This window comes from Dermochelys coriacea, chromosome 2 (genome assembly GCF_009764565.3).
Source record: "Dermochelys coriacea isolate rDerCor1 chromosome 2, rDerCor1.pri.v4, whole genome shotgun sequence".
NCBI lineage: Eukaryota > Metazoa > Chordata > Testudines > Dermochelyidae > Dermochelys > Dermochelys coriacea.
This window is the reverse complement of record NC_050069.1, coordinates 248307842-248331859: the sequence shown is the minus strand read 5'-3', so window position 1 is coordinate 248331859 and position 24018 is coordinate 248307842. Positions and strand designations below refer to the sequence as shown.

Below are 24018 nucleotides of genomic sequence, written 5' to 3'. Positions count from 1 at the left end.
AATGAGTAGTGTGTGTGGATATCTGAGACCAGAACCGGGTCTGTATGTGGAAGGTTCTCCTACATGGAACAGGATTTCTGCCCATCTAATCTGAAATGTGGGCAATCCTTTTGCGCAGGGTAGTTCTGCTGCTCTGCCTACACTTGGTGTAACTGGGATGCTTTTTTTCCAAGATGGGAACAGGCTTGTTCCTTGCTGGGCCTGCTTGTTTTTCCCCAGTGCAATCTGTGCACCATTAGAGGTATTTGTCAAAAAGAAAAGGAGTATTTGTGGCACCTTAGAGACTAACAAATTTATTTGAGCGTAAGCTTTTGTGAGCTACAGCTCACTTCATCGGATACAGCTCACTTCATCCGATGAAGTGAGCTGTAGCTCACGAAAGCTTATGCTCAAATAAATTTGCTAGTCTCTAAGGTGCCACAAGTACTCCTTTTCTTTTTGCAAATACAGACTAACACGGCAGCTACTCTGAAACCAGGTATTTGTCTGTCACTCTTCCATGGATTGGTTGTTTTGTCAGTTTTTGAGGCTATGATGCATTTTCTGTCAGGCAAAATTTTACAGGCACGTTACCCAGCCTGTAGGAAAAGTGAGCCACAAGTGTTTCCTGAGAATAGACTGCCACATGTAGCTCTCTCGTTTTTCTTCCTGCTTTGACGGAATTTTCCCAACCACACTAATTATATTATCGCTCTGATAGAAACCTCTGAAATAATAAAATACCTGTAAGACCTGCTGCTTGGACTTCAGAGAAATCACTGTTGCCTTTAAATAATTCACTACAAAATCAGCTGGGAGACTGCAGAGCAGGGGAGTCTTAATGCCTGCTATTATTATGTAAAACTCTGCGGGGGGATGGGAGGGAGAGAAAGCTTGTGCTATTTAGAAACAGTTGCTAGGTTGCTAGGTAGGGTGGTAGGTATGTTGGAATAGACCTTTACTGGTCTGGATTAAGTGAGGTCATAGTAATCATCACCCACCCTGTTCTATTATTTTTCACTGATTAACCCTATTCCTCTTCCACTTCCTGAGTATCAACGAATATGGCTAATGGGAGGTAAATAGCTTCTTCAAAAATAGTCAGCAGAGCTAGAGGGCAGTGCAGCCTCAGTCTTGTTCCAGGATTCTGAAAGCATTATTACCTCCAGGCTCCTAACCAGCCTGTGGAGTGGTATTTCTAGGGTTGATTTTGAACTCAGATCCCTCCCTGCATAGCAGTTGAGCATATCTAATACTGAGACAACTATGATTCTCTTTTTAATGAGAACTGGGAGCAGCATGACTTGGATGGATTCCCTGGGCACCATGCATACTTGTGCTGGGTCCAGGTGCAAGTTTATCCTTATGCTCTCAGAGTGCTAGGATGAGGGTATTCCAGAGCCAAAAGTGATGCTTATAAGAATGGGACAGTGGGAGAATAGTATACCGTGTCAAATGCACTTCTTCTCCCAGAGCCATTGGGCCAGATTCCCCATTATCTAGCCCCTCACATAGTCATTTACACCTATTAGTGTGAATGCACAGAGGATTTAAAATATTACTAAGTCAGAATGTGGTTTACACCTACTTTGCACAGGCACAAATAACTACACAGTGAAGAATGAAGTCTATTGTATTGGCACAAGCATCATGACTTCAGGATCTGCTATCAGTGTACCCGTTCCAATGCAGGTAGTGGCTAAAAGGCAGAATCTATTCCTATGCATTTGATTATTATGCACTCTCTTTCTTTCATATCTGGTATCTGGGACGTGAAGGAAGGTGAGCAGAACTGGTAACAGCAAAATAGCAGAAGTTGGGAATTTTGACACACAGGTAGGGCTTCCTATTTTCAGTGTTTAGGCCCTGATTCAAAAGAATGTGCTTAACCCTAAACATGTGCTTAAGCCTTTCCTTATTCAGCAGGACACAAGCATATGCTTAAAGCTGACTTCAAAGGGATTTAAGCATGTGCTTAAGGTTAAGCACATGTTAAGTGCTTTGCTGAATCAGATTCTTACTCTCTGAAAAAATTACAGGAGTTATTTTGGGCAAACAATGCTTGTAAAATGCAGGTAAGGGAAGTCTGTAGACCAATTACAGTACTATAAATGTGTATGGTCTCCCACAGGTACCTTAATAGCAAGCTTAACAGAAAAGCAGTCAAGTCCATTAAGAGACCACTGGGATGAAAACAAGGTATGAGTTAAATTTATGGCGAAGTGGCTGGTTTTATTGCAGCTAATTTTATTTGATTGGATGAAAATTACTACATGCTTCATCGTGTATAAGCTAAAGTGTGGTTTGGACAGAGGTTGCAATCTGATTGGTTGGAAATGCATAAGCTCCCAATGCAGCTTATCTCTCTGGGAATTGCAAAGCCTCTTTACTAGCAAGATCACTATGCCATACCAATATGTTCAATAGGCAGATAATAGTTTTATTAAGGGTGACCTGTAAAGAATGAAAATATAGAGCCTGATTCTCCTTCTCACAAACTAGTATAAAGCAGAAGTAACTCCACTGAAGTCATTGCAGTTCACTGGTATAAAACAGTTTTGGTAGCCTTTCTTCATTCTTTATGATGTATAAAGAAGGCCCCCAAAAAGTTTTTTTTTTGTTGCTTTTTATTTTTACATTGGAAAAGTCTGGTCTTTTCATAGGCATCTAGAGAATTAGTGGAATTGTGACTGTCACAAATAAAATAAAATAAATCTGAGCAGCCAAGAATTTTTGTAACATTTGTTTAATTCAAACTTCTGACAAACTTTGAGAGAAAAGTTCTGTTTGTGAAACATTCAACACGCTTATCTCTTCACTTGAGAAATGAGAAATCTCTCAGTCCAGGCCTCTAATCATCAAAAATCTCACCAACAACAAAAAACAACAAACAGGGAACTTGCATTTCTAATGTCAAAAACAAGAAGAATTAAAAATATGTATTTGTAATTTAAATCATTTTTATAATTTTGTAATTGTATCAAATATAGAAGATAGCAGAATGTCCTGTTCACTTATCTATTCCTCCTCCATCCCTATTGTTGCTTTCTAATGCATCCCTGTTTCTGCTTTTTTGAAGCCCATCTACAGACTATTAGACAAAAGTCTGAGTCTGCAAAGAACTTAAGCATGTGTTTAAGTCCCATTGAAGTCAGTGGAGTTATGTCAATTTACTTCTCCTAAGGATCAGGTCCCATTATTAAGAAAACAGAGTATTGTTAAAAACTCATAAAATAAATTCACCGGGGTGAAATCCAGCCCTCACAGACCAAATTGAGTAGCTGGGCTGTGTGGGGGACAGACAGATGATGAAGACTGTAGGGTAGCCACCAAAGCACTAACATGTCCTTTCCATAGGGAAGGATGGGAGCATTTATGCAGTAGAGAATCATCTGTCTTGTCCCTAGTCTGCCCATGCATTGGGGTGTAGGGAATCATTCTGGAACTGAGCTCTGCACATGGCATATAGACCCTCTGTACACCCCTCCCAAACCTCTGCCCTAAGCTGTGCAATGGAATCACATTGGGTTTGTCTGCCAGGAGAGCCTCCACGCCAGTAGAAGATGGAGCAAAATTTAGTCCAAAGTATAGAAGTTACAAAAACCCGCTTAGCATTTCACTTGAACATCCAGTTTCTTGACTTGTGACAAAGCTCCTGATGATGGCTTGGCATTTCCATAGTATAGCAGTGAACATTTGGCATGAAGGGTATGTAACATATATATATATAGTCACATTATTCTTACATATAAAAGGATTATTTGATTTATACAGGATAGCAAGGGAGCGGAACCTGACTCTACAATATTTTCAGCTCTGTGTTTCAGAAGGTGTTGGGGTTTCACCATTTTTGTTGGTTTTTTTTGTGTGTGTACAGGTCAAGGGAGCAGCAGTTTTGGTTCTTTCCTGAACAGAAACATTTGCAGAAGTCGCCATAAGCAGAGTTTGTATTGCACTTAGAATTCTCTTTACAAAAAAAATGTTACATCAATCAAAAATAACGTAATATAACTGAATGTATTATGAAAATGGATCAATACAATAGCTTAAAATATGGTGGTAGCACTTATAAGCCAAGAGTATGGGTACAGCTTTCAATATAAAGCAAGTAGTGGGGTTGCTAACTGCTGAAAACATAATAATTTAATGTAAACTTGAAATGAAAACAATACAGCGCGAAGGAGAGAGAATGCTGGTTGTGATTAAACCCCTCAAGTGTCTTGTCTGTCTCCCCAACCGTGTTAGACCATCCTCATCTATTTAACATCTTATCCTCATAGCTTGAAGTGCAAATTTACTAATGTTGTTATGACTATTATGGTTGTCCTCGCAATGTGTCAGGTACTCTCCCACATATTCAGGAAGACACAGTCCCATCTCAGAAATACTTGCATCTTCAGGGCCTAATCCAAAGCCCTTTGAAGTCAATGGGAGTTTTTCCATTGACTTTAATGGGCTTTGGATAAGGCCCTGTGAAAACAAAAAATGGAGAGTACAACTTACAAGTGAGGGTTTTGTTGTTGTTGGTTCTTTGGATCTTTGATAAAAATATATGCTACCCACCGACAGCTTCTTTCTAACTTATTTGTTATTTTCTTGTAGGCATCTTGCTAGATACATCCGTGGATAACACTTAGCACAATGGGGCCATGAGCCCAGATTGAGGATTCTAGGAACTACCAAAATGCAAAAGAATCTGTCCAGAGAAAAGATCTGGAGAAAGTAAGGTCTTAAGCGGGGATGGGCAAACTTTTTGGCCCAAGGGCCACATCTGGGAATAGAAATGTATGGCAGGCCATGAATGCTCACAAAATTGGTGTTAGGATGCAGGCTCCAGGGTGGGGCCAGACATAAGGCCCCAGAGTTCAGGGTGAAGGAGGGGGGCTCTGGGCTGGGGCAGGTGAATGGGATGTGGGGGGTGGGGTGAGGGCTCTGGCTGGGGGTGCGGGCTCTGGGGTGGGGCTGGGGATGAGGAGTTTGGAATCTAGAAGGGTGCTCTGGACTGGGATCAAGGGGTTCAGAGGATGGGAGGGGGATCAGGGCTGGGGCAGGGGATTGGGGTGCAGGAAGGGGTGCAGGCTCCAACTGGGGGTGTGGGCTCTGGGGTGGGGCTGAGGGGTTTGGGATGCAGGAGGGTACTCCAGGCTGGGATCGAGGGGTTCGGAGGGCAGGAGGGGGATCAGAGCAAGGGGTTGGGATGTGGGGAAAGGCTCAGGGGTGCAGGCTCCGAGTGGCGCTTACCTCAAGAGGCTCCCAGAAGCAGCAGCATGTCCCTTCTTTGGCTCCTATGCGGAGGCGTGTCCAGGTGGCTCTGCACACTGCCACATCTACAGGCACCGCCTTGGCAGCTCCCATTGGTGTGCCGGAGGGGGCCATTGGAGCGGGGCCACTGGAGCATGTAGGAGCCAGAGGGGAGCCATGCTGCTGCTTCCAAGAGTTGCGTGGAGTGGCTCCCGACCCTGCTTCCCAGCTGGGGTGCTGGGGCTCCCCAGCAGGAGCTCGAGGGCTGGCTTAAAATGGCTGGTGGGCCACATCTGGTCCGCGGGCTGTAGTTTTCCCACCCCTGGTCTTAAGGATCAGCTCAGAAAGGGTGATTCATGCACCCAGGGCAGTGTAGAAGAGATAGACAAGGATGCCATCAAGGCTGAGGCTGGTATTGTTGTGGCAGCAGAAGGGGAACTTGTTAAGAGACAAGAATGGATAATTAATGACTATACAAATGAATAATCTAAAAAACAATGACAAGGGCAAGGCTGAAGACACTAGCAACAAAGAGGCACCCACATCAGAATAATTTCCAGTAACTTTGCCTGCTATGACATTTTTAACAAAATACAGAAGGAGCAATAATATCTAGTTCTTTCATAGCAGGTCTGCTATATTGTTAACAGGCAGTGGTTCTCTAGCAAGCCAACGAATGTGTTAATGATCAGCGTAGTTCAAGTGTGTGTGTGTGTGTGTGTGTGTGTGTGAGAAAGAGAGAGAGAGAGAGAGAGAGAGATGTAAATCACTTTCCTGAGGTAACTAAGGTTCAGCAAGGAAGGAAAATGCCTGTAATAAGAATCTCTGACCAGCGAGGGTTATTATTAGGTCTGTGGTTAAAGAATTTGCAGAAAATCATCAGACTTCATAAAATTTGACTTTATGATTCATATCTAATAGCTGCTGAAGGAAAATCAGCTGGAATGAAAGAGCTCATAACCCAAAACAATAGACTATCTAACCCTGCTTTCCTTGGCAGAGTATATTGGCCACTCATCAGCCAAAGACTCATAAACAATGATGTATCGTCAGGCATCGAGGACAGATCTGTTCCACAGAAGCCCATATAATATTTCCCAGGCATCAACAAAATTCAGTTTACCTTAGGTGTAGCTCCAGCTGAGAGAAAAGGAAATGAACAAATGCTCTCCTTGCCAGAATTTCTGCATGGCAGTCGTTGACCACACGCCCTTGATCGTTAATGTATTCTCCGTTTATACATTTGGTACCCGATGACAGCACAATAACCTGAGCCTGCCTGGTGTCCAAGCCTGCAGAAAGGAAAACAAAAGAGTTGTAACTTGCCTCAGGGTGAGCGAGACATCGTAATTGTTAAAGTTCTTGCAGCCCCCATTTGATGTGGCAGCTGAGACAGCCCTACTGGGATGCTGATGAAAATGATTATATGGCTTTTGGAATATGCAGTACCCTCACATCTCAGCACTATTAGAATAATACAGGCTCTATTTCAGTCTGCACTGCTAATTCCTGGATAAAAGCTTGCCACAAAGTTTACTTGTTAAATCAATAACTACATCATAGAAAAGCACATGCTGTAAGTAGGTAATAAAGATCTCCCGCAGTGCTGATAAATGGCTGGGGTTTTATGAGCTGCTGAAGACATTTTCTGATGGGAACACACACTCCCTATAATGTTAGTTTTCATCTCTAATGTACTGGAAGTGCTAAATAAAATGCCAGTAACACTTCTGGAGCTTCTTTTCTTTAAAAATCTCAGAGAACAAAGAGATCCTACTTTTTGTCTGGTTTCCTTCCCCACTCTCACATCAATGCCTCCTATATTGAGGCCCACAGGGTTCTGAAATGTAGTATCTGCTCAGACTTAGATGGAACGTTGCTGGCTGGGACCTACAGTCTCCATGGGCTCCTCTCAATATTAAAGGGAAGGGCAGCTGTGGTCGCTCCTTTTTTATTAAAAATAGCCACAAACTGTAGATCTATGGGGTGAAATCCTGGCCCAATTGAAGTTGATGGCAAAACTCTAGTTGACTTCAATGGAGCCAGATTTCACCCCTAAAATGTTTATTCAGCTGAATGAACAACATTTTAAGAGTGAAACCTAGTTCCATGGAAGTCAACAGAAGTTTTGTTCTCCAGGACAGAAGTGTTATTCTCCAGTACAGCCCTGGGAGAACAGTTTAAAAATGCATTGAAATAAAACCCACTTAAGTGATTGCAGAGCACTTTACAGAACATGCCCATTTTTGATTGACAGAGAAAACAAACCAACAAACAAATCTACCCCTAACGAATATGTTCTGGTCAAATGAGATACCATCAAGGCTTGATCAAGTATCCCATGAACTTTAATCCATGTTTTACAGCTGTAAACAGTTATTATATACACACACAGGGCACAGCAATCCAAAATGTTAAGATTGAACAGAGTTGTGATTAAGACAGGGAGCCTCGGGTCAGATATGTCCATGCTGTGAATGGAAACAGTCTTACCACAGGCCAAGTGCTTCTGTCTTTGAAACACTTTGCTGGAGAATGCATACTGTTCTGTATGCACATTTGCTTTGTTCTCCTTTTTGTGACCTTCTTTAGGTGTGATAAGCTTTGAGATTCCTCTTATATAGTCAAAAAGAAAAGGAGTCTCTTAGTCACCTTAGAGACTAACAAATTTATTTGAGCATAAGCTTTCGTGAGCTACAGCTCACTTCATCGGATGCATTTGGTGAAAAATACAGTGGGGAGATTTATATACACACACAGAGAACATGAAACAATGGGTTTTATCATACACACTGTAAGGAGAGTGATCACTTAAGATGAGCCATCACCAGCAGCGGGGGGCAGGGGGGAAGGAGGAAAACCTTTCAGGGTGACAAGAAAGGTAGGCTATTTCCAGCAGTTAACAAGAACATCTGAGGAATAGTGGGGGGGGGGGGAGAAAGAACATGGGGAAATAGTTGTACTTTGTGTAATGACTCATCCATTCCCAGTCTCTATTCAAGCCTAAGCTAATTGTATCCAGATTGCAAATTAATTCCAATTCAGCAGTCTCTCATTGGAGTCTGTTTTTGAAATTTTTTGTTGAAGGATAGCCACCCTCAGGTCTGTAATCGAGAGACCGGAGAGATTGAAGTGTTCTCCAACTGGTTTTTGAATGTTATAATTCTTGACGTCTGATTTGTGTCCATTTATTCTTTTATGTAGAGACTGTCCAGTTTGACCAATGTACATGGCAGAGGGGCATTGCTGGCACATGATGACATATATCACATTGGTAGATGTGCAGGTGAATGAGCCTCTGGTAGTGTGGCTGATGTGATTAGGCCCTATGATGGTGTCCCCTGAATAGATATGTGGACAGAGTTGGCAATGGGCTTTGTTGCAAGGATAGGTTCCTGGGTTAGTGGTTCTGTTGTGTGGTGTGTGGTTGCTGGTGAGTATTTGCTTTAGGTTGGGGGGCTGTCTGTAAGCAAGGACTGGCCTGTCTCCCAAGATCTGTGAGAGTGATGGGTCGTCCTTCAGGATAGGTTGTAGATCCTTGATGATGCGTTGGAGAGGTTTTAGTTGGAGGCTGAAGGTGATGGCTAGTGGCGTTCTGTTATTTTCTTTGTTGGGCCTGTCCTGTAGTAGGTGACTTCTGGGTACTCTTCTGGCTCTGTCAATCTGTTTCTTCACTTCAGCAGGTGGGTATTGTAGTTGTAAGAATGCATGATAGAGATCTTGTAGGTGTTTGTCTCTGTCTGAGGGGTTGGAGCAAATGCGGTTATATCGTAGAGCTTGGCTGTAGACAATGGATCGTGTGCTATGATCTGGATGAAAGCTAGAGGCATGTCGGTAGGAATAGCGGTCAGTAGGTTTCCGATAGAGGGTGGTGTTTATGTGACCATGGCGTATTAGCACCGTAGTGTCTAGGAAGTGGATCTCTTGTGTGGACTGGTCCAGGTGGAGGTTGATGGTGGGATAGAAATTGTTGAAATCATGGTGGAATTCCTCAAGGGCTTCTTTTCCATGGGTCCAGATGATGAAGATGTCATCAATGTAGCGCAAGTAGAGTAGGGGCATTAGGGGACGAGAGCTGAGGAAGCGTTGTTCTAAGTCAGCCATAAAAATGTTGGCATACTGTGGGGCCATGCGGGAACCCATCGCAGTGCTGCTGATTTGAAGGTATACATTGTCTCCAAATGTGAAATAGTTATGGGTGAGGACAAAGTCACAAAGTTCAGCCACCAGGTTAGCTGTGACATTATCGGGGATACTGTTCCTGATGGCTTGTAGTCCATTTTGTGTGCAATGTTGGTGTAGAGGGCTTCTACATCCATAGTGGCTAGGATGGTGTTTTTAGGAAGATCACCAATGGATTGTAGTTTCCTCAAGAAAGTCAGTGGTGTCTCGAAGATAGCTGGGAATGCTGGTAACGTAGGGCCTGAGGAGGGAGTCTACATAGCCAGACAATCCTGCTGTCAGGGTGCCAATGCCTGAGATGATGGGGCGTCCAGGATTTCCAGGTTTATGGATCTTGGGAAGCAGATAGAATACCCCAGGTCGGGGTTCTAGGGGTGTGTCTGTGCGGATTTGTTCTTGTGCTTTTTCAGGGAGTTTCTTGAGCAAATGCTGTAGTTTCTTTTGGTAACTCTCAGTGGGATCAGAGGGTAATGGCTTGTAGAAAGTGGTGTTGGAGAGCTGCCTAGTAGCCTCTTGTTCATATTCCAACCTATTCATGATGATGACAGCACCTCCTTTGTCAGCCTTTTTGATTATGATGTCAGAGTTGTTTCTGAGGCTGTGGATGGGATTTCCCCATATTATTTCTTCCCCCCACGCCACCCGCCACTGTTCCTCAGATGTTCTTGTTAACTGCTGGAAATAGCCTACCTTGCTTGTCACCATGAAAGGTTTTCCTCCTTTCCCCCCCTGCTGCGGGTGATGGCTCATCTTAAGTGATCATTCTCCTTACAGTGTGTATGATAAAACCCATTGTTTCATGTTCTCTGTGTGCGTATATAAATTTCCCCACTGTATTTTCCACCAAATGCATCTGATGAAGTGAGCTGTAGCTCACGAAAGCTTATGCTCAAATAAATTTGTTAGTCTCTAAGGTGCCACAAGTACTCCTTTTCTTTTTGCGAATACAGACTAACACGGCTGCTACTCTGAAACCTATCTTATATAGTCATTTACTTAGTTGTATGCTGAAATCTATTGAGCAGTGAAACAAACAAGAAATTGCAATGATTTTCTGGATTAGAAGCATGCTGCTTAGGGACATGTTCTCCCATAAGATCCCTGGGTTGGATATGAGATAAGCAGCAGTAAATTGCAGATAAGATAAAAGGGGAATGATTGTTTTGTGGTTAAAGCAGAGGACTTTGACTCAGGAGATGACCTGGGTTGTAGTTTTGGCTCTGCCACAGACTTCCTGTATAAACTTTACTTCTCTGTTGCTCAGTTTCCCAGTTCGTAAAATGGCAAAACTACTTCCCAAGCTCCAAAGGGTGTTGTGAAGGTTAACTCACTGTGGTTTCTAAAGCACTTTGTGATCCTCAGATGGAAGGTGCTATAGACAGTAACTGCAAAGTGCACATCATTGTGGAAGTTGATTTATCTGTGTTGTGATTATCAATTAATATTTATTATTGTAGTTTCGAATCTAATGACAACGTGTTTGGAAATATAAGAGGCAATTTTTTCACAAACTAAAAGAGAGACGCACAAGGGAGATGTTGGAAAATGCAGTGAAGAGAAAGAATTAACAAGTATTTGTGTTTGTTTTTATTGTTATTATTGACAAAAAATTGATATGGAGATGTGGCTTCCATGTTACAAAAAGAGATATTTGCAGTCTGTGCATTACAACTTCTTTGACCTCAACTCTCCAAATCAGGACACTAATGTCACAATTAAGGAATATAGGAATTGCTGTATTGTTTCAGACCCATGGTCCATCTAGCCCATTGTTCTGTCTCTGATGTATCCAGGCAGTTTCCTTGAAATTCAAGTCTGCTCCTAACACTCTTGTGCCCATGGAGCTCTATCTCTGCTCCCTTTTAGGGCAATGCTATCAGTTGCTTTTTTTGCTTTCTCCTGGCTTTCTGCTTCCTTTCACCTTCTGACACACACAGCTCCACCAATTAATGCCCCAGTCCCTGTGTTTGCAATCCGTTTCAGGGAACCTTTATATTCTTCCTTCTTCTTGCTCAGGCCTTCCCATGCAATCCAGTGCCTTGGACAGGGGCTTCTGTTCTTTTAGCTACCTTACTCCATAAAGGAGTTTAACTGCTTCTTCCATTTAATCTGAATGAAAGGTGACTGGTGTGTCCATCAGCTTCTATGAGGTCTCTGATGAACATAGATCAGAGACATGCTTCCTGGCCACTACCAACACCCTCCCGCATAACAATATCAGGGCCACTATTGATATTAAGGACCCTTTTCCCCCTTGGGTGAATTAGATACTGCTCCCCAGTCTCCACAGATATGGACACACTTGTCCACTCGGTATGGTGATATGCCTTCACATATATGCCAGTGTTGCTGTCACAAAGTAAACAAATATTAAGTATCACAAGTATCAAGGACATCAAGATGACTGTGGACCCTTCCTAGAGGAGTTGGCTTCTAAGTTCCCACAAAATTGGCCTTGTGCATTGTTAGAGATGTAGTCACCTTCCAACATGTCTTATTTCCAATTAGTGGAAATAGTACCCATGCTCCTCATATGTGCTGCAGCACTAAGACACCCAGAAACACAGATGTACATGACTTATGCATTAGCACTGAAATAGCCACATGTCATTGAGGAGCCAAAAGGGTATAGCGCTCTGTGACCAATGTACTGCTGCTGAATACCACGTGTGAGGGAACCCGGCATAATGAAAAATATTTTTGACAATATGACAGGTGTCTGATGCATTCAGGAGCATGTATGTAAATGAATCCTTCTCTTGCATGCTTTATTATGTACATGTATAGAATCAGAAACTTGATATAACTTTCTATGAACACAAGATGAATTTATTTGCAACCCAGCTCCTTGGTGAAGTCACACTTACATTCTAATGGAGCAAAGACTTGTCACATTGTTATTCTGTGTAGTATCTTCAGCGGCTGAACCTAAATTTTTGGGGCCAGTGATTGAGACTAGAGAGATCCTTCTGTATAGTTAACCAATATTTGTTGATTTTGCAGTACAGTTAGCTTGAGCCTTCTACCTCAAATTGTTAGTAAACAATCAACATTAATTATTAATTGTTATTTACCATATCTGTATTTGTTTTTGCTTAAATAATACTTGCATTTCTATAGCAACTTCTACCTGATAATCTCAAGGTGCTTTCTAAATGTTCATTAAACTAACCTCCAAACATGCAGCAGAACAAAGGGATGTTATTATCCCCATTTTACATATAGGAAAAAGGAAGCACTGACTGTGGTGGAATCCTCGGCTAGCACAGATCTGGCATCACTGGCTATTTGCCACCACCCCCTGATGGCAGCTGTACAGAGAATGGGCGGGGATTGAAAAGAGGCGGAGCTGATGTATGGCACAATCTGATGATCCCATACTGGAGTAATAGCTCTTTAGGGTTCCCTTAGAGCAGGCATTCTCAAACTTCATTGCACCAGGACCCCTTTCTGACAACAACAATCGCCACACGATCCCAGCACGGGGGACCGAAGCCTGAATCCACCTGAGCCCCCCCACCCAAGGGCTTCAGTCCCAGGTAGGGGACCTATAACATGAGTCCCATCACCCAGCGCTGAAGCCCTGGGACTTTGGCTTTGGGCTTTGGCTTCAGCTCTGGGTGGTGGGACTTGGGCTTCGGTCCTGAACCCCAGCAAGTCTAAGCCACCCCTGGTGACCCTATTAAAATGGAGTCGTGACTCACTTTGGGGTCCCGACCCACAGTTTGATAACTGCTGCCTTAGAGGGTAGCCTCACGCTCTTCTACGCCCCTCCCCCATTAACTCCTATGAATGTTTGTGGAAAACCAACTAAAAAGCGTCTCAAATATTTTCATCATGAATTTGTGATATTTATTCAGATGAATGTTCCACAAACATTTTCATTAGCATTATTTCTACAGCTCTGCTTTGTGAGTGATGCACACACAGAGCTCTCTGGACAGGAAGATATAGCTCTTGAAAAGAATCCACATCGTTGCTGATGGGAACCAAGTTAAGAGAATATCCTTCACTGAAAATCAAACATGTACACTTTTAGCTGTTGTACACCTAGACCAGGTCCAGATTAAAGCTGCCAACCATTGCTAACCCTATAGTCAGATCATTTGAAAAATAAGAAGAAATGAACTTCTATATTATGACCTTGACTCCTGACCCATCAACTGTCAGAGTTCTTCAAGCATTTCTTCCCTTCACAGCCTGGCATGAAATAACATTTGAGAAGACATTAGGACAAAAGTAACTAGTGAGCAATTTATAAGAGGCGCCGACACTCAGGTTTCTATTATTTGCCTAAATGCTTCTAATAGTTTTCAATTTAAAAAGGAAATGGAGCAGGGGAAAGGAAATAGGGGAGCTGTGTCAGCATGTGAGCTGAAAAATGGATTCAACTCTTTTCACAATGGCAGCTGGGTGAAGGGAGAAAGAATTTGCCAAATGTTTTATTCAAAATATTATATGCAAAAATTAGTGGGTAAATTACTGGACAAATATATTTGCAAATGACTCCCCCAGGTCAAGCACAGGCCCAGTCTAGTAAGGCAAACAGTGGTGCCGGAAACCCGCAACCTCAATGGATGTTGTGGTCAGAACTTCGGAGGCTCAGGCCATGAGTATGATCCTGGCCCTGATGGTGTCAATGGGAATTTTGCCTTTGACCCTAGTGAGGTCAGGATTCCACCTCTTATGTGAGTACAATGAACTTCTAACCAGAAAGGGCTCCCATCCTTTGCAGTCACTGTGAAAATTCCTGTTGGATGCCCTCGGCATGGGATCGGGCCCAGTTTCCCTGAAAGGCCCAACCCAGACAGAAGACCAGCCGACCAACCCCGAGCCCAGGGGGTTTGAGTCTGATATGACCCCAACTCTTCCCCCTGAACAGGAGCCGCTGCCTCCTGCCTCGGGAGCTGTCTCTCTCCTCCTGCCAGGGATTTGTGCAATGGCAGTTGCATGTGCCAGTGGCTGCGGGTCCTGCTCCTGCCTGCCACCTCTCCATGCTGCACTGCATGTGCTGTGGAGTCAGAGGCTCGGCTACCCCTCGACAGGTACGCACACTCCGGACCGCAGCACACTGCGCATATGCTGATCCCACAGGCAGGTGGAGAGACGGCCCCCTTACCCAAGCCTGAGAGAGTCTGTTTGTTTTCCCACCCGAGCTGACCTGGACTCAACCCTTCTAGTTGGGTCCCATCAAGTTCGACTCGGGTAGCAGGGCTCTGGGTTCTGACACATACATTCTTTGGACTTGATACAGCCTGCACTGAAGTCGATGGAAAAACTCCCCCTGACTCCAATAGAGCTGGATTACATCCTTATTTGCAGATTCTTTATGTGTTGCTATTTTGGCCAACACAGCAGGGACTGAAGTGGGGACCTCCAGAGCTACAAACATGAGCTACAATAGCTTGCGCTAAAGGACCAATTCTCTCCAGTTGCGGCTGCAACAGACTCACATGTCAGCAGATCAGGCACAGAAGGGGATCTATAATAGATACTCACCAGTGGGTTATACTTGTACGCTGTACCAGGGTGGCAGGATCAGGTGCCTGAATTACTTGGGTTAGTCAGGGGAGTTTTCCTTTTCAATTCTACCTTAAAAGTAATCTTTTCTGGCTGGTTTATGACTAATATTCTCTGTAAAGCATTTTGCTATTTTGTGTATCAAGCACAGTATAAAAGACTAGGTATTTTTATGTTATATTGTATGCTAAGAGGCCAGGAGTCTATTGACTAATTTATCTCCTGTCAAGTGAGACCTTACATTACAAGGATATGAAGGGAATTTCTCCCAAGCAGAGTGCGTGTGTGTGTATGTTATATCATTGATAGATACAGTAAATGCCAGCTCTGTTCTTTTAATCTTCCCTCATGCTGTAAATCAATTCCCCCAGCCGCAAAATCATGTCTTTCCCTTCTCTGAATTCTCTTCAATTTGTCGATAAATTATGTTAATTTGAGGATTTTATTCAACCTGTTCTTATTTTCCCACCTTTCTCCTGTGCTCTGCTCACCAGCTTGGGCCTGCACAGCAGCATTACAAAAGTTTCTCCACCCTTTTCTTCCCACTTTGATAAACAGGTTCCATGCTGGAAGTATTACTGTGTATGAGAAAATTAGAAACAAGCACCTCAGAGAAAAACACTGAGCGAGGGCATGGGCTTTTTACCAAAGCCTGATATGAATCAATGAAATCTTAGAAGTTATAATAAACCAGGTTGTATCCATGGAGAGAAAAATGGATTTCCCCATAGGATCTTTATTGTGTATACATATGCAAAATATACATGCTATAATTGTAATGGGTCAATTTTCTCACACAAAAATACTCCATTAAGTAATACAACTTTCTGCTTATATAGTGCCTTGAAGATCTCAGTGGCTTTTATAAAAATAAATTAAGCCCCATAGCACCCCTGTGAGATTGGTGAAGGATATACTAGGGTCTCTTTAACCACCATTGAAATGCAGCTATCTCTTTGAAGTTGAGCTCAGCAATCCTTTAACAGTGTTCTTTATACTGTGCAAAAGTTTAGGAAGTGAAGAATAGTAATTGTATCCTATTGAAACTGCAGAGGGGTTCAGAAACCAGAAAATAATTACCTCAGTGGAATAGGGTAATTACACTGCAGTTAATAAACCTATTCTTAAATCAAAGGGTGTTGGACCTCAGTTTTCTGTGTCCTTCAATAGACAGAGGGCAGCAAGAGGAGGGCTTTGACTTCTTCAATCATGGGATGCTGTACTGGGGAAGAAGGTCTTCTAGGAAGAAATGGGGTCCACCTTACCAAGAAGGGGGAAAGCATCTTCACGCACCAACTTGCCAACCTAGTGAGGAGGGCTTTAAATTAGGGGGCAGATGACAAAAATCCACAGGTAAATATAAAAATAGTGACTTTAATATCGGGTTAGATGTTATGGGGCTGGGGGAGATATGGAAAATGACAATAGGGTCAAAGGAGCAACAAGAAGGTAATTGGGGGAGGGGGGAATATGAGCAACATTTTAAATGTCTATACACAAATGCAAGGAGAATTGGAAATATTAGTACATAAGCTAAATTGTGATTTAATTGGCATCACAGAAACTTGGTGGGATAAGTCTCATGACTGGAATAATGGTAAAGAGGTGTATAGCTTGTTCAGAAAGGAAAGGCAGGGAAAAAGGGTTGCATTATACATGAAGGATATATACACTTGTTCTGAGATCCAGAAGGAGGTGGGAGGCAGATCTGTTGAGAGTTTCTGTGTAAAGTCTCGGTGTTATGCCATGGTGGGAGGTCTACTACAGACCTCCAAATCAGGAAGAGGAGGTGGATGAGGCATTTCTAAAACAAATAACAGAAATATCCAAGCCACAGGACCTGGGAGTAATGGGGGACTTTCGAGATCCAGGCATCTGTTGGGAAAGTAATATGTCAAAACACAAATTTTCCAGTAAGTTCTTGGAATGTATTGGTGACAACTTTTTGGAAAGTTGAAAGCAGAAAGTGGAGGAAGTAACCAGGGGGACAGCCATTTCGCACTTGATTCTGACCAACAGGGAGGAATTGGTAGCAAATCTGAAGGTAAAAGGCAATCTGGGTGACAGTGATCATGAAATGTTAGATTTCATGATTCTAAGGAAAGAAAGCAATGAGAACAGGAGAATAAGGATAATGGATTTCAAAATAGTAGACTTTAACAAACTCAGAGAACTGGCAGGTAAGGTTCCCTGGTAAGAAAAATCTAAGGGAAAAAGGAGTTCAGGCGAGCTGGCAGTTCCTCAAGGAGACAATATTAAAGGCACAACTGCAAACTATTCCGGTGCAAAGAAAAGATAGGAAGAATAGCAAGAGGTCAATATGGCTCCATCAGGAGCTCCTTAATGACTTGAAAATCAAAAAGGAATCCTACAAGAAAAAGGAAACATGGTCAAATTGATAAGGTGGAGTACAAAAGAACAGCACAAATATGTAGGAACAAAATCAAAAAGGCTAAGGCCCAAAATGAGTTACACTTGGTAAGAGACACAAAAGTCAATAAGAAGAGATTATTTAAATACATTAGGAGCAAGAGAAAGCCAAAAGAAAGTGTGGGTCCTCTACTTAGAGGGGAAGGAGTGCTAATAATTGATAACATCAAAAAAGCTGAGGTGCTTAATGCCTATGTATTGCTTCAGTTTTCACTAAAAAGGTGAATGATAACCAGATAGTTGACACAATTAATATTACAACCAGAGGGAAGGAATGCAAGCCAAAATAGGGAAAGGACAAGCTAAAGAATATTTAGATAAGTTAGATGTATTGAAGTTGACAGGGCCTGATGAAATTCATCATAGGGTACTTAAGAAACTAGCTGAAGCAATCTCAGAGCCATTAGCAATTATCTTTGAGAACTCTTGGAGAACAGAAGAGGTACCAGAAGACTGGAGAAGAGCAAACATAGTACCTATTTTTGAAAAGAGGAACAAGGAGGATCCAAGGAATTATAGACCAGTCAGCCTAACTTCAGTACCTGGAAAGATACTGGAGAAAATTATTGAACAATAGTAATAGGGTTATAAAGAATAGTTGGCATGGATTTGTCAAGAACAAATCCTACCAAACCAAACCAACTTCTTTTCCTTCTTTGATACGGTTACTGACCCAGTGGATGAGGGAGGCAGTAAATGTGATATACCTTAATTTTAGTAAGGTTTTCGACACAGTTCCATGTGATATTCTCATAAACAAACTCAGAAAATATGGTCTAGATTAAATTATGATAAAGTGGGTGCACAACAGATTTAAAGACCATACTCAAAGAGTAGTGATCAATGGTTTACTGTCAAATTGGAAGGACATATCTCATGGGATCCCGCAGAGTCCAGTATTATTCAATATTTTCATTAAAAACTTGGATAATAGAATAGAGAGGATGCCCATAAAATTTGCAGATGACATAAAGCTGGGAGGGGTTGCAAGCACTTTGGAGGACAGGTTTAAAATTCAAAACCTTGACAAATTGGATAGTTGGTCTGAATTCAACAAGATGAAATTCAATAAAGACAAGTGCAAAGTTCAATACTTAGGAAAGAAAAATCAAATGTACAATTACAAAATGGGCAATAACTTCTCTAGATAGTAGTACTGCTGAAGAGGATCTGGAGGTTATAATTAGGGGTTTACTTAAATCACAGAGAAATCACACATTTTTCATGGGTTACTCACAGCGTAAATAGAAAATTTCGTGGATGTGTTCATACCATGCCACCCTTACTTCTGCGCTGCTGCTGCTGGCAGTGCTGCCTTCAGAGCTGGGCTCCCAGCCAGCAGATGCTACTCTCCAGCCACCTAACTCTGAATGCAGAATGGAGAGCAGCAGCTGCTGGTCAGACATCCGTATTTGAAGGCAGCACCACCGCCAGCAGTGGCTCTGCCTTCAGAGCTGGGTGCCTGGTCAGTAGCCACTGCTGTCTGGCTGCCCCGTGCTGAAGGCAGTGCATAAGTAAGGGTAGCAATACCACAACTCCCCTACAATAGGCTTACTATGCCTTTTTGGGTCAGGAGCCCCAGTCTGAGAAACGCTGTGTAGTATAGGGTAAAAGTACACAAAAGACCAGATTATAGTGAATAATCCCAACTATAAATATAAAATGATGGGGTCTAATTTAGCTGTTACCACTCAAGAAAGAAATGATGCCACTTGGCATCATTGTGGATAGTTCTCTGAAAACATTCATTCAATGTGCAGTGGCAGTCAAAAAAGTGAACAGAATGTTGGGAATCATTAAGAAAGGGATAGATAATAAGACAGAAATTATCATATTGCCCTCTATATACATCCATGGAACACCACATCTTGAATACTGCGTACAGATGTGGTCGCTCCATCTCAAAAAAGATATAGTGGAATTGGAAAAGGTTCAGAAAAGGGCAACAAAAATGATTAGGGGTATGGAACTGCTGCCGTCTGAGGTGAGATTAATAAAACCAGGATTTTTGAGTTTGGAAAAGAGAGGAGAAGGGGGGATATGAGAGAAGTCTATAAAATCATGACTGGTGTGGAGAAAGCAAATAAGGCATTGTTATTTACTCCTTCTCATAATACAAGAACTAGGGGCCACCAAATGAAATTAATAGGCAGCAGGTTTAAAACAAACAAAAGGAAGTATTTTTTCACACAACACACAGTCAACCTGTGGAACTCCTTGCCAGAGGATGTTGTGAAGGCCAAGACTATAACAGGGTTAAAAAAAAATTAGATAAATTCATGGAGGATAGATCCATCAATGGCTATTAGCCAGGATGGGCAGAGATGGTGTTCCTAGACTCTGTTTGACAGAAGCAGGGAATGAGCGACGGGGGATGGATCATTTGATGATTACCCATTCTGTTCATTCCCTCAGGATACTGGGTTAGATTGATCTTTGGTCGACTCAGAATGGTCGTTCTTATTTTCTTATGTTATTTCACAGGGGAGACCAGATTTCACAGTCTGTGACACGTTTTTCATGTCCGCTAATTTGGTAGGGCTCTAGTTATAGTTGACCACAAACTGAACATGAGTAAACAGCGTGATGCAGCTGCAATAAAAGCTAATATGATTCTGGGAAATATTAACAGGAGTGTTGGATGTAAGACACGGGAGGTAATTGTCCTACTCTACTTGGCAGTGTCAAGGCCCCAACTGGAGAGCTGTGTCCAATTCTGGGCACCACAATTTCGGAAAGATGTGGACAAACTGGAAAGAATCCAGAGGAGACCAACAAAAATGATCAAGATTTAGCAAACCTGACCTATAAGGAAAGATTAAAAAAACTGGGCATTGTTTAGTCTTGAGAAAAAAGACTGAGGGGGGACCTGATAAGTCTTCCAATATGTTAAGGGCTGTTATAAAGAGGACTGGTTTCAGAGTAGCAGCCGTGTTAGTCTGTATTCGCAAAAAGAAAAGGAGTACTTGTGGCACCTTAGAGACTAACAAATTTATTAGAGCATAAGCTTTCGTGAGCTACAGCTCACTTCATCGGAAATGCATCACCGATGAAGTGAGCTGTAGCTCACGAAAGCTTATGCTCTAATAAATTTGTTAGTCTCTAAGGTACCACAAGTACTCCTTTTCTTTTTATAAAGAGGACTGTATCAATTGTTCTCCATGTCCACTGAAGATAGGACAAAAAGTAACAGGCTTAATCTGCAGCAAGGGAGATTTAGGTTAGATATTAGGAAAAACTTTCAAATTATAAGGGTAATGAAGCTCTGGAAAAGACTTTTAGGGGAGGTTGTAGAGTCCCCATCACTGGAAGCTTTTAAAAACAAGTTGGGCAAACACCTGCTAGGAATGATCTAGGTTTACTTGGTTCTGCCACAGTGCAGGGGGCTGGACTTGATGACTTCTCGAGGTCCCTTTCAGTTCTACATTTCTATGATTCCATGACAGTGCAGTACTACCATTAATCCAACATCAATATCCAGGTGATTTAGGACAATACAGAATGCCACTCCCGGAATTACTAACTTCTTACAGCACCTTGGTTCTTTAGAGCTCTCTCACCCAAATACTGACTTGGCCGTCTTCTGTTCAGCCTGGCAGAAGGGATGGTATCTCATTATAAAGGAGAATGTCTACAGGTTCTTATAGTGTGCTGTGCTATGTATTGTCAATCCCAAATGTTCAAAAATCATGAGCCAGAATCCAAACATCATGAGACTGGCTTAAAAATCATGAGATTTTTAAAATAATAAATCAGGGATCTTTTATTTGACCTTCTGGAGTTTGAGCCTCTAGGCATCCTGATTTCCAGCCTTTCCCCAAAACCATTAGGGCTAGAAATTTACTTTTAAAAAAATGAAGGCTGAGATCCTAGGACTTCAGGAACTGGGCCAATATGTAAAACATCAAATACCATGAGACTTGCGATAAAATCATGAGAGTTGGCCACACTGCTTTCTTACACATATCTCACAACACACCATAGTTACAGCAATAGAAATGTTACAGTAAGATGTCGACAGAGTAGGTGGAGACAGTAAACAGGAGAGATGCAAAGGTTTGGTCAGAGTATGAGCCAGATGTGGGGAACTGATTGACAACTCAAGAGTCTACAGGCAGCATAGTTTATGAGTTATGTTTTAAAAAAATTACTACAAGAAATGTAAGGTATGTCTATACACAACTGCCAGGGACACCCTATCAGTAAAAGCAATGAGTCAGGTCCTCGGCTAGTCTAAATCAGCATAGCTCGGATGACTTCAGTTGTGCTATCCTGATTTATGCCTGCTGAAGGTCTGGTGCACTATTGTCACATATGGGATATCTACATTTGGGGCCCAGAAAACAAAACCTAAAAAGAAAACTCAAAGTCACAAGGTGTAATTGGGTGCAACAGTCAACAGATCTTGCAATCAAGGTAGTTGCAGCCTACCAAATTTGCACTATTCCAAGTCTGAGTTAGAGCCACTGTGTGTATTACAGAAAGGCAGCGCCTGCTTGTAAGTGATCTGTGTAATATTCAATTGACTAAATTCAGACTGAGATCAACTGAGTTGCATCTACTAATACCAATTCTGAATTGAGCTTGCTATCTGGATGCCTAATATTTTGCACCCATAAGAAAGGTTACTGTGTAAGCATGCACTTCACTGCACATTTTAGGACTTACTAGCAAGAAAGAAATCTATCTTCCTTTTCAACATGACACTGTAAAGACTGTATTAGGAACTTGTTCGTCTTGAATTTAAAAAAAAATCAGATAAATCAGGCTTGATTAATTAAGAAAAAAAATCCACCTCTTTTATTAGGTTGGAGACAACTGACACAAACTACTATTCACTAAAAAGCAAAGCCAGGAATAATGATAGTTTAAAGTCAGCCTTCGTGAATTCATGGGGTACAATTTCATGTTATTTCAAATGGTGCTGCTTCTCTTACTGATAAGCAATAATTTTCTGTTCTTTCTTTGCTTTTTTCAACAAATCAATCAAAGGGATTCTCTTTTGTTAAATGTATTTGGAATTATTTCTGAAACAGCTTAATAGAGCTGTGATCACACACTGATTTATTTTTAAAAAAGAAAAGGAGTACTTGTGGCACCTTAGAGACTAACAAATTTATTTGAGCATAAGCTTTCGTGAGCTACAGCTCACTTCATCGGATGCATCGGATACATGAAGTGAGCTGTAGCTCACGAAAGCTTATGCTCAAATAAATTTGTTAGTCTCTAAGGTGCCACAAGTACTCCTTTTCTTTTTTGTGAATACAGACTAACACGGCTGCTACTCTGAAACCTGATTTATTTTTCATTCTCTATCCACTGTAGAATAGAATGAGGGTTCCATTTCTGTCTTGTTTTTAGGAAATGAAATTTTTTTGAAACTACTAATGTAGCATCTGACAAATCTGCATTCCTTTGCATTATGTTGTTCCATAGCAACCATATATTATCAGTCAGAATGACCTTAACTTTATAATAAGAGAACATCAAGACAAGAAAAGCCAAAAGTGCTGTAGGTCCTCCATGGGACAGCACACCAGGACCCTGATCCTGCAATCTGAACCACACAGGTAAGACGTGTGCCTACTCAGAATCCCACTGAAGTCATGGAGGCTCTGCACAGACAGAGGGATCTACCCACACAGAGCAGATTGAAAGGCTGGGGTCTGTCTGTGTATCTCCTATGTAGCAGGTGGCATCTGAACACAAAATGGCAGCTGCTTCTGTAGCAGAGAAGGGGCACTTTTCTCTGTCTATAGAGAAAAAGAATCGTAACAGACATAAGCTAGGTAGACCACACTTTGCAAACCCCATACTCTCATTGCATATTAATTATTTATTAATTATTATTATTATTTTATTTGTATTGCAGTAGCACCTAGGAGCTACAGAGAACAAAAAAAACAGCCCCAAAAGAGCTTACAATCTATGTGTAAGACAAGGGACAACAGATGGATACAATCAGTCAGATAGGAAAGCATAACTGTCTGCAGCTATCTGAAAGGGGTACACCCAAAGGCTGTGTCTATACTACCCTTTTTCTCTTTATCCCCACCTTTGCTATCACTATTTCAACTCCACCAGTGGTAGTAACAGTGACACAAGCTGCTGAGGTTCTAATGATCATGTGATCTAATCCTAGTGACCCCATGGGGTGTTTAAGTTAATGCTCCTGAGATTGCTGCCACTGGTGGAATTGAACCAGTGCCAGCAATGATGGGATGTTTTAGAAGTAATCCCTAGTGCAGACAAGGCCAAAGGAGGAAAAGGAATGTTAAGAGTGGCTCAAGGAGTTATTGCTAGGTGTGACTGGATGAATCTGAACAAAGGGTGGCTGAACGTCAGGGAAAAAATGGTCAACAATGAGTTTAATGGCATTTTTGGGTGCACAAAGTAATGTAGATGTGGTCCCACAATGGCTAGTGAACATCAGTGATATTTGAAATGCTGTGGTTGCATAGTGATTTCTTCTCCTGATCTCTTCCTGGTGTGAGTTATCTGAAACTGAATATTACATCATATTTCTACTGCGGGTGGGAGCAGTAGAAATATGGGATCCTCACATGTTCTCCCTGGCCTATTCTCCCTTCTTTCCACGCTCAGGTCATGTGCTTGGGTAACTCCTCCTTTGCTGTGCAGAGCTGGACTTTATCAGCTAGCTGGAGA

General features: G+C 42.0%; 1 protein-coding gene across 2 annotated transcripts in view; it reads right to left on the bottom strand.

The window, feature by feature from the left end:
• ADARB2 (adenosine deaminase RNA specific B2 (inactive)) overlaps positions 1 to 24018 on the bottom strand; it is a 458043-nt gene that overhangs the window by 70949 nt on the left and 363076 nt on the right. For both annotated transcript variants that reach the window (XM_038393479.2, XM_038393480.2), the window contains one exon: positions 6344 to 6512. In XM_038393479.2, the coding sequence (XP_038249407.1) occupies positions 6344 to 6512 (169 nt within the window). The remainder of the gene's footprint in view (positions 1 to 6343; positions 6513 to 24018) is intronic.